At 42.6% G+C, this 11,105-nt stretch overlaps 1 pseudogene and 1 gene segment (V, D, J or C); both read left to right on the top strand.

Annotated features, from left to right (window-relative positions):
• Positions 1 to 7,362: 7,362 nt before the first annotated feature.
• On the top strand, positions 7,363 to 7,989 carry LOC124396992 (annotated as a pseudogene).
• A 1,482-nt stretch (positions 7,990 to 9,471) lies between these two features.
• LOC124396924 lies at positions 9,472 to 10,136 on the top strand. The segment is given in 2 exon segments: positions 9,472 to 9,609; positions 9,714 to 10,136. Coding segments are annotated over 2 exon segments (351 nt in total).
• Positions 10,137 to 11,105: the final 969 nt, after the last annotated feature.

Below are 11,105 nucleotides of genomic sequence, written 5' to 3'. Positions count from 1 at the left end.
GAAGTAGCTCTCGTGTCAAAAAGGTTGTGACCCTGATTTATAATCTTGTTAATTTTGTCCCTACATGAACATATACATTTTATATTTAGTCATTGTGATTTCACCCTTTTACATCGTATCTCTGTTGGTTTCTTTTATTCAGCTCCATCTCACAGACGTTCTGGGACAGCTCTTAGGAGCGTTCTCCCGACAGTATCACAATTTCAGCTCTTCTCCTCACCACTGAGATTGCTCCATTTATTAAACATCTCTCTACTCCAGCTGTTCCAGAGAACCCTGTCTGCCTCCTCGCATCGTGAAGAATACTTTTACACGTAATTCAGCCCGTGGATGTTCATCTTCTAGACCTGCCTCTATTGGTTAAAAGAATGTCTATGCAAATCCGTCCTGTTATAATCTGCTCTGCATAAATAATCAGCTTGTTGTTCAGCTAAAGCTCATTTCACCCAACTGAATTCCAGAGCCTCCAACCATCCCAGAGTTTGATTATGGGGCTGAGCGTCATTCAGCAGTGCATTTTTATACTCATGATAACGTCTCTAGGTTACGACCGTAACCCTAGTTCCCCGAGGAACGAGACACTGCGTCGAAACACTATGGGAACGCCCCTGCGTGACCGCGCTCTGAACCACGTGTGTAATCTGACCAATAGGCGTTTGGAACGTGACGTCATCAGCGGGCGACGTCGCGTTAACAGGAAGCTACAAATGGCTGCGAGCTGGACCAGACGCTAGCTCCTGCGAGAGAAGGTAAGCGCGCGGGATGCAGGAAGTGTGGCGGAGCGCGGCGTCTCGTTCCTCGGGGAACTAGGGTTACGGTGTCGTAACCTGAGACGTTCCCCTTCAGGAACTCGAGCTGCGTCGAAACGCTATGGGAACGAGTGTCCAATCACGCCACACTGACCAGACCCTGCTCAGAGTGAGGGCCTCGGCACCAGCATGCAAAACAGAGGAGCCCGGGGTGGCTCTGAGGTCAAGGTCAGAGAACCTGACGGAAGGTCAGCGGGTGGACCAACCCGCCAGCGTCACAGATGTCCTGGAGCGGGACTCCAGCGGACCAGGCCGTAGAGGCCGCCACACTCCGGGTGGAGTGAGCTCGAACCCCAAGCAGTGCGGGGAGGCCAGAGGACTCGTGAGCTGACACAATCGCATCCACAACCCATCTGCTCAATGTCTGCTTATTGGCCGGAAACCTTTCCTATTAGGGCCATAGCAGACAAGCAGTTGCTCGACTTCCTCCACGGACTCGTCCTGCGGAGGTAAGTATCCAGTGCTCGCACCGGACACAGTCGGTGCTGTTGCTCCTGGTCGGGGGCAGTAAACGGAGGAGGGCAGAATGCCTGCAACACGACAGGACGTGAGGGAGACGTAGGCACCTTAGGCACGTACCCAGGTTTCGGGTAGAGACCTTGGCCATGCCAGGGGCAAACTCCAGGCGAGGCAGGGCCATGGACAGAGCCTGCAGATCCCCAATCCTCTTCAGGAGGAAATTGCCAACAGAAAGGTGGTCTTAACCGACAGAAACCTAAGGGCCACATCGGCTAACGGCTCAAGGGGCTCAGAAAGAGCCGCCAGCACAACAGCCAGATCCCAGACAGGCACTCTGGGTCGCATCCCGGGCCGCAGCCTCCGGGCGCCACGGAGGAAACGTGTTACCAGTGGGTGCCTACCCAGCGACTGCCCCGCAGGCGGGGAGCCATATGCGCGCGATGGCTGACACGTAAACCTTCAGGGTCGAGGGGTTAACCCTGCTGAAAACCGTTCCTGTAGGAACCCCAGAACGGACCCAACCGGCAGTTAACAGGATCCAGGTCACGGTGCTCGCACCAAGACGTGAACAGTCGCCAACCTGAGTCTCCTGAGAGAGCGGTTCAAGGAGCGAAGATCCAGAATGGGACAACATCCTTCTTGAACAATAATACTTGCAGAAGCCTGACAGAACTGAAACCACTGTCTAGGAGTGTGTGTACTCTTCTCCAGGACCAGAGCCTGCTCGGGACCCACCAGGGTGGGACACACCGTTGAAACGGGAGGAGGACGCAAACTGCAGTGCGTAACCCCCTGCTATGGTCCGCAGGACCCACCGGGAGACTCCTGGCAGCATCTCCCAAGCTGCCAGAAAGTTCCTCAGGGAACCAGCCCCTCGGGACTGGCCTCTGATCCACTCAGAGCAGCTGGGGCGGAGCCCTGCAGCTGAAGACACCTCGAAGAGGCTGTGGGGCTCCCCATCCGTGCACGAGACTTTGGGCGGAAGTGGAGGAGACACCCGCTGGAGGGTGGCCGCTCTGACGCACATCCTGTGGCAGAGTCCACGGCCCGGCCTCCCGGTGGTGCGGGGAGGGACGGGCACCGTGGCGTGAGGCGAACACCGCCCCTCGACCGAAATCGTCAGGATTTCCGCACCACGGCCTGCTTGCTGGAGCCGAGGGTGACCTCAGGTCAGCCCGCTCCTTCTTGGGCCCAGAGCGACGCCTGGGACCTTTAGGATCCGCCCGCGAGACCGGGTGGCGACACTCTGTTTCTGTGCTTCCCAGCCTGACCTGCTGCGTAAGCCTTCACTAAACATGCAGCACGTAACTTGAACTGGAGCCTTTTAGCACGATGCTACGCCAGGAGAAATAGCTAGCCAGGCCTCGACAGCGCATGATAGCAACGCTTAGCCCCAACCATTCAAATCGAGGAGTGGTGTGACCACGCTGAGAATGGGTTTCAAGAACTGACACCTCGCAGATCAGAAAACGACAGGCCCTGGCGCGAGGAAGCACACAGACGAAAACTATCAGCATTGGGTGCGCTGTCTCTGCTGCTCCACGTTAGATCCAGCTTAGCAACGGCTCGTGTCACGACCTCGAGGAGCTCCTCGTACAGCACAGGCTGAGAGGCTCCACGGGCCCGCTAGCATCCATCAGCTCACCCTCCTCGAGAGAGAGACATGTAAGCCGCTGCGACCAGAAGAAGCAGCCATCGGGCCTGCTTCCCCAATAGAGCCGGCTCAATTCAGCCGACGAAGCTGAAGCGGACTCGTCGACTCCAACCCAGCCGCTAAATCGGCCTGCGAGCCCCGACGCCGGCGCCGCTCGCCGGGCGAGCGGGACCGAGCCGCGAGGAGAGCTCCTCTCAAAGAGCGCTCTTTGGGAGCAAAGCGTCGCATAGCCATGCAGCTACAATGAGAGCAATCGACTCCTCGAGCCGATTGTGCATGCTCCACCCCAGGCAAACAACGCACCGATCATGCGAATCCTTACCGGTAATAAAACGCGGACACGGATGCGACGCAACGGAAACCCTGTCTGCCAGCCATCACCGACCAGAAAACACAGCGAAACAGCGCTTACCTGAACGAGCAGAAGCTAGCGTCTGGTCCAGCTCGCAGCCATTTGTAGCTTCCTGTTTACGCGACGTCGCCCGCTGATGACGTCACGTTCCAAACGCCTATTGGTCAGATTACACGTGGTTCAGAGCGGCGGTCGCGGGGGCGTTCCATAGCGTTCGGCGCAGCTCGACTGAAGGGGAACACAAGGTACCTGAGACTTCTTTCTATGTTTCTCACCAAGTGTAGGTTTGAATGCATTGATGATTATTTGTGATTGTTCTATTTTGCAGGTTTTTGCAGTGCTGAGATCAGACTGGACCAGTCTCCTGCTGTGGTAAAGAGACCTGGAGAATCTGTGAAGATCTCCTGTAAAATAAGTGGATTTTCTATGACAAGCTTCATCATGCACTGGATACGACAGAAACCAGGGAAAGCTCTAGAATGAATTGGATTTGTGAATTCTGGTTCAACGGATGAACCCACATATGCAAACTCCATGAAAGGGCAATTTCTCCTCTCTGAAGACATCTCAGCAAGCACACAGTATTTAGAGGCCAAGAGTCTGAAGACAGAGGACACTGCGGTTTATTACTGTGCCTGAGAAGACACAGTGACTGGAACTGAAGAAGCAGCTGTACAAAAACCACACACACATTTTTCACACAGCATTTTATTGAACAAGTCATTACTGTTGTCATTCAAACACAGGATGAATATAATCATGCTCCCACTGAGGATAATACACTGCTTTTGTCTTTACAGTTGTTTTTTTTACAAACCAGAAACAAATGAATTGTTCTGCAGCATTCAGATTCGTTACAGGTTTGATGGAATGAACAGAACAAATTCACACAGCAGTCTACAGCTAAACCCTAAGCAGTACAGAAAAATATCCATTGTTTCATTTCTCAAAGATAATGAACTAAAGGAAAATAAATGTAAACGTCAGACTACACAAAAGTACTACAATGTATTACATAAATATCTACTCTTATTAAGACTACAATTAAGAAATAAAAGCACAGTCATTATGGAATGAAATGATGAAATGTAATTAACAGGTTGTGGATGTCAGACATTAACCGAGTGTGAACCGATGGTCATTAAACCTGGAGGATCTCATCAACTCACTTTTACCTACTCTAGGATTTGTGATGACAATGCAGACTTATCCTGGATTAGACAGGCTCAAGAAAAAGGTTTTGAGTGGATCTCATATATTTTTGATCCAAGTGGTGGCAACAAAGACTCTCAGTCTGTTCAGGGAAGATTCACCATCTCCAGAGACAACAGAAGGAAGCAGGTGTATCTGCACATGAGCAGCCTGAAAGCTAAAGACAGGTCTTTGTACTTCTGCGCTTGGAGAACACACTGACACAAACAGCTGCATCTCTGTACAAAAAATTCACTTTAAATTACAGATAATTTTTTTTTACTTTTTACTTTTTCTTTCGGCTTCTCCCGCAAGGGGTCGCCACAGCGGATCCTCCGCATGTTTGATTTGGCACATGTTTTTACGCTGGATGCCCTTCCTAACGCAACCTCCCCAATTTATCCTGGCTTGGGACCGGCACTGAGAGTGGCTGGGAATGGTTCCCTGACAGGGAATCGAACCCGGATCGCAGCGGTGAGAGTGCTGCGTCTTAACCACTAGACCACCAGGGGACCTGATTAATTTTTTATTTTTTTTTTTATTATTTTACTAAAGCTCAGATATTCACACCAGAGTCTCACGTTCTGTCCCAGACAAACAATTCAACAAAAACCCAAAAATCCATTGTGTGTATAAAATGTCTTTCTGCTGTTCCACACTACTGTTTTTCATTTCATTTAGATGCCAAACAAACACAGTGACATGTTAATTTTGTGCAGCGGTGCAAAAACCCCTTCATTATATGGAAACATTTCTATTTTTTCAGTATTAGTCAATTAAGAAACCACAGCAGCAAACATTATAGCTTTGATTACTGCCAGATCTGCTGTTATTGAAAATTAATCAACACTTTATATATAACAGAATATAACAGTTACTGACATATGAATGAGAAAAGTTGGTAAAGAGGTTTCTATCATGGCATAGATTTGATCCTCAATAAGTCTCCTGTTTATGATTTAAATCGTTTCAAATATATTCTCCTCCCATCAGCAGATAAGCAAATCCATGCATCAAGCCTGTACATCACTCTATTTATGTTATGTGAAGGCAAAAATCACCCTAACAGCTACATATAGATAAACCTCAGACTCAGTCACTGTGAACTGCATTGTTGCTGCTGCTGGGTTTCCCTTCAGTAATGAACTCAGAGCTCCTTTTACATTATTCCAGTTCTATTCTACATTATATACATTTGTGACTGAAATTGTGACATCTCTTGTTATTTGTTTCAGATGTGGAAAAGATGTGTAAAAAAGAAAAACAAAATAAAGTGAAGAAAACATTTCTATAAACTCTTGTACATGTGCTGTACCTCATAATGCCTGAGAAATTAATTTGTTCACTTTTTTCTTCACGAGTATGACGTCATGATGCAAATGTGTCCATGTAGTATTTATGTGCAGCTGAGTTGAGTGGAGCAGTCGAGTCTCATCAGCACTCACCATGAAGATCTCACTCTCCTTATTCCTGCTACTGATCAGCTTCATCAGTGAGTTCTCAACTCAAACCTGGGATTCACTTCTGTAGGTATCTGTATTAAAACTAATGAACTGCATATTTTTCTTGCCTTCAGCAGGTGTGAAATGTGAAAGTCTTGAGTCGTTACAAACCTCAGTGCTGAAGAAACCTGGAGAAACACTGAGTCTCTCCTGCAGAGGATCTGGGTTTACTTTTGGAAGCTACCACATGCACTGGATCAGACAACAGGAGAACAAACCACTGGTGTGGATGGGACGTGTCTATTATGATGCCAGCGGCACTGGTTATAGTAAATCATTTGAAAGAAGAATAGAAATCACCAGAGATAATTCCAACAGCATGGTGTATCTGAAACTCTCTGGTGTGACAGCAGAAGACACAGCTGTGTATTACTGCGCACGAGAAGCACAGTGGCAGAAATATGAGGAAACACTGTACAAAAACATCAGTGGTGCAGCTGATTCATTTCATCTGCTGAAAACATTTTTAAAGACCATCTTCTGTTTAATATTAATGATTGATAATCTACAATATTCCTTAACTTACTTCCTCATGATAGCTAATAAGAGACACATGAATGATTTTCAACAAAGATTTCAATCAATTAAAAATGAACCCTGAATAAACATTTAGTCTGTTCTGTTATAGGAAATTATGTGAATGTGTCATGTGATGTGGACTTAATGTTAACATCCTGAATTCACCCTCATGTCCTTAAGTACCATCACATCCCAAAGAGCTTTATTTTACAGCAATTTACTGATGTTTTACTTTTTATGAACACTTTATACATTTTATTCATTCACAGTTGAATATTGTTGAACATCTGCAGAACAAATGAGTTCCTGTTATCACCTCTGCCATAGAAGCTGTAAACACTTGTTCACTCTCGAGTCTCTGGTTTGTCTCAATCTCAAAGTTAATTAGAAAATATCAAGCAGTTTGTGTTTCTGAGAAATAAAAAAGTGCAAAGTCCTCAGTCCTACAGAATTTTCTGTGTCAGAAAGCTGATATAAACTGGAGACTCCTTCCATTAATGTTAAATATCTAATTACAGATCACTGAACCAAAAAGTTCATAAAAAGTTAATGAAAAATTTATAAGATGTAGGATTGCATCAAATGTCCCCTAAGATAAGGAGTGTCTTTATGCAAATGTCTTTTGCAGTGTCTACTTTTTTTGAGTGTCTACTTTTTATTAGCCTCAAGTTTAGATCTTTGTCATTTTTTATGAGAAACGGAAGGAATATAAAAATCAGACAGAAAAAGAAGATAACACACATTTAGTATGTTTAGACATGTATCTGTATTGACATTGGTTATTCATGGATCCAGGAAGGGATACTGATATGTAGGATTGCTTTAAATTTCCCTTGAGATAAGGAGTCTTTATGCAAATGTCCTTCCTGTTATATATTTAAGCAACACAGACCAAGAGCTTTTACTGATTCTGCTTCAACACACACCATGATCTCTACATCACTACTGCTGCTGCTGCTGGCAGCCGTACACTGTAAGTGTTTCTACATTTAACATATAATACAGTTTTGGTTACTTTTTGCTTTTACAACAATAAAATAACTTTTCTTTAACAGGTGGTCACTGTGTTGAGCTGATCCAGACCAGATCCACAGTATTAACCCCTGGTCAGTCACTGACTCTGACCTGTAAAGTGTCTGGATATTCATTAACTGATAGCAGCTACTGTACAGCCTGGATACGAAAACCTGCAGGAAAAACTCTGGAGTGGATCGGACATATGTAGTAGCGGTGGCACTGACTATAGTGAGAAACTGAAAAGCAGGTTTCAGATTACCAGAGACACGTCCAGCAGCACAGTAACATTAACAGGACAGAACATGCAGACTGAAGACACAGCTGTGTATTACTGCGCTCGTTTCCACAGTGATACACATCAACAACATCCCTGTACAAAAACTTCATTCAGTGTACATTTTCTGGACACCTCAAGTCTAACAAAAGTGAAATCCTACTACTGATGACAGAGTTACCAGTTAGTGATTAATATGTAGTTTATAATGTAGTGTTTTCAGTGGTGGACGAAGTAAACAAACCATGTACTTAAAATGGAGATACAACAAGTAAAATATTACTCCATAGAAGTAAAAGTGCTCCTTTTAAACATTTACTTGAGTAAAGTATTTCCTTTCAAATGTACTTAATTATCCAAATACTATAATTTATTATGGCTATAATGTTTCTATTATAATTTTTGTCACAAGTCTCTTGCTTACTCAACTCAATTTATGTGAAAAGTCTCTGTTACTTTTAAGACACCAATCTATTAATAGAATGATATTAATGAGTCAAACACTGATTGATTTCTATTAAAATTATCAGGAACTTAAAAAAAATAAAATAAGGCCACTGGTGTTAGAGTCAGGAGTTTCTTCCATCATTCCATCACCACCTTCATCCTGCTTGTTGTTGAACTGAAGTTTTTATTCAATCATAAATAAAATGGAACGACTGATTTCGCAAAATGTAGTTCAATAAAATGTAGGATTTTTGACTTTGAAATGTAGTGTTAAAAGGAAAGTTTTTATTTTAGAAAATAAAATAAATATAAATAAAAATTAGATTGTTGGCACATATAAGTGTTTCTGGATTTTAGCAAGGTTTTAGATATCAACAATTACATGCGTGTTTATTTTTTTTATTTGTTTTATTTTTTCATTTGTGTGGCCATATATCATTAAAGATCTTTTGGAATAAAATTTTAGAATAAACTCATGAACATGGGTGTTGAAATAATCAAGAACAACTTCTGATTTTGATTAGATTTGAGAAGAATCTATGTAGTATAAGTGTATTTAATACATTTAAATAATCTTTTAGAAAGCTTTTGTATTGTGTCTCTGCTGTGTCATTAAATGACAGTAAAAATCACATTACATAGAGTACAAAATAAATTAATTAATTATAATTTAATTCATCTACTACTTATATTGTAGCTGAGAGTGTTGCATCTATTAAATTGTGCATTCTGGATTCTCTTGAATTCAGTTTGTTACTTTATACTTTTGCTCCATGTGAAGATTTTATTTAGAGCAAGAACATTGTAACATTGTTGTACCTCTAGAGGGCAGTGTACAAACTCAACCATCTCAATCTTCGCATTAGGCAATCTCTCTTTTCACACTCTGCTATGACTGAATGCAACATCGTGACCCTCGGAAATTCCTGATTAGGAAACTGTGCTGTTGTTTAATAATTAAAATAAAAACTCACATGAAATGCAACAACTGTAGTGATATTGCTTAATTGTATACAAATATATTTATTAAATCGCCCCACCTATCCCTGTTTTTAACTGAAATATTTGTTTCATGGGTTTCATATTAATAAAAATAGTTTTTAATACTTCACTGAATATTTAGGGGTCATGAATCTAGAAAAAGGTTTTACTTGGAATACTTATATTTGCTCTGAGCAATCTGTGGATATGGATTTAATACATCCATAGTGGTCATGGACACTCCCTATTCAAATAGAGTCGCCTATAAACATCATGTTCTTGGTTCTTCTAGTTTCCAGTGAGCTCTGTGATAGATATCACTCCCATCCACTTTAAATCTGATTAAAGCACAACTCAGAGAAAGATGATTTTAGGACATTGTATTTTATTTGGACTCATTTCATGTAAGTTTCAGACTTTTTCATATGATGATTACTTCAAAAATGAGCCATTCTGTCTTTATAAACATTATACCATAACATAACCTACTTCTACTCTTTTCTTCTAGATTGTTATGGACAGTCCCTGACCTCCTCTGCTTCTGTGGTGAAGAGACCTGGAGAGTCAGTCACTGTGTCCTGTACTGTCTCTGGATTCTCAATGAGCAGCCACTGGATGCACTGGATCCGTCAGAAACCAGGACGAGGTTTGGAGTGGATTGGATACATTGATGGAGGCACTAGCACAGCATTTGCTCAGTCTCTACAGGGCCAGTTCTCCATCACTAAAGACACCAATAAAAACATGCTGTATCTAGAAGTGAAGAGTCTGAAAGCTGAAGACACGGCTGTTTATTACTGTGCACGAGAATCACACTGATACAACAGACTGCAGAGCTGTACAACAACTTACACAAGCACTTCCTCATGAGCTGTAAATATTCCCTCAGCAGGAAACTGAACCCCACAGACATTTATTATAAACAAAAGGGGTTTTATTTTCTCTTCCTCCTTCAAAAACATACAATTTTTTTCTGTAAGACTCTGTAAAATTACTGTCAAAAATGAAGAGTATTTGGAAAAGTTTTGATCCTCAAAGATGCACTGAAGCTATACATTAGTGCTGTTTTAAACTCCGATTGGTCAGAAGATAATCATTTATATTCTCTATTGGCAGCTCCAACTACAGTGCCATATACTAATAACAGGATTATAATAATGTACACATTCTGCTATCATTTTCTCAATAGTTCTTAAAACCACACCAGTCTTTAAACCATTCCAATTACTTTTTGCTTTCCAGTTTCTCAGTATCAGACCAAGCGACATCCTTTTTACTTCCAGACAAAGAGTGTGTTGATGGATTGACAGTTTACACCTTAAATTAATAGAGAAATATTGAAATGGGATTTAAGTTGACATTAAAATGTTTTAAGGATACACAATGCAAAAGAGACCATTATTGTTCTAACAATTACAATTTAATATAATTTTCTTGATGTGAGACATCAAACTCTGAACCTTCTTCACTGAAGTCCCTGAGCTCCTCTACTTCTGTTGGATTTCACTGAGACACTTTTTGTGTTATTCAGTGATGATCAGAAATCTTCATGTAGTTCTGAGTGTTACAGTGACACACAGTGATGGACTAAAAAGACATGATATCTAATGAGTAAAGAGCAGTTATGGACTTGACAGCATGAAACACAGCTGAGTCTTACAGTAAGTGTTTTCTCTTCATGGTTATTCCTCTGTGAATCTTTTGACATCTCTAGTGGGCGTGTCATGCAACCCAAATCCTGCATTTGAACCATTTATATTGATACATTCAGCTCGACAACACAGCAGCAGTTTCTGTTCATTTCCAGCAACAGGAATTGTGTTCATTCTTTGAGATGGGACCAGGCAGAGTTTTGAGTTACTTTACTTTAGCAATGTTTATTCAATGTTAGTATTATTAT

This window comes from Silurus meridionalis, chromosome 14 (assembly GCF_014805685.1).
Source record: "Silurus meridionalis isolate SWU-2019-XX chromosome 14, ASM1480568v1, whole genome shotgun sequence".
NCBI classification, from domain to species: Eukaryota; Metazoa; Chordata; class Actinopteri; order Siluriformes; family Siluridae; genus Silurus; species Silurus meridionalis.
This window is presented reverse-complemented; position numbering and strand designations above follow the sequence as displayed.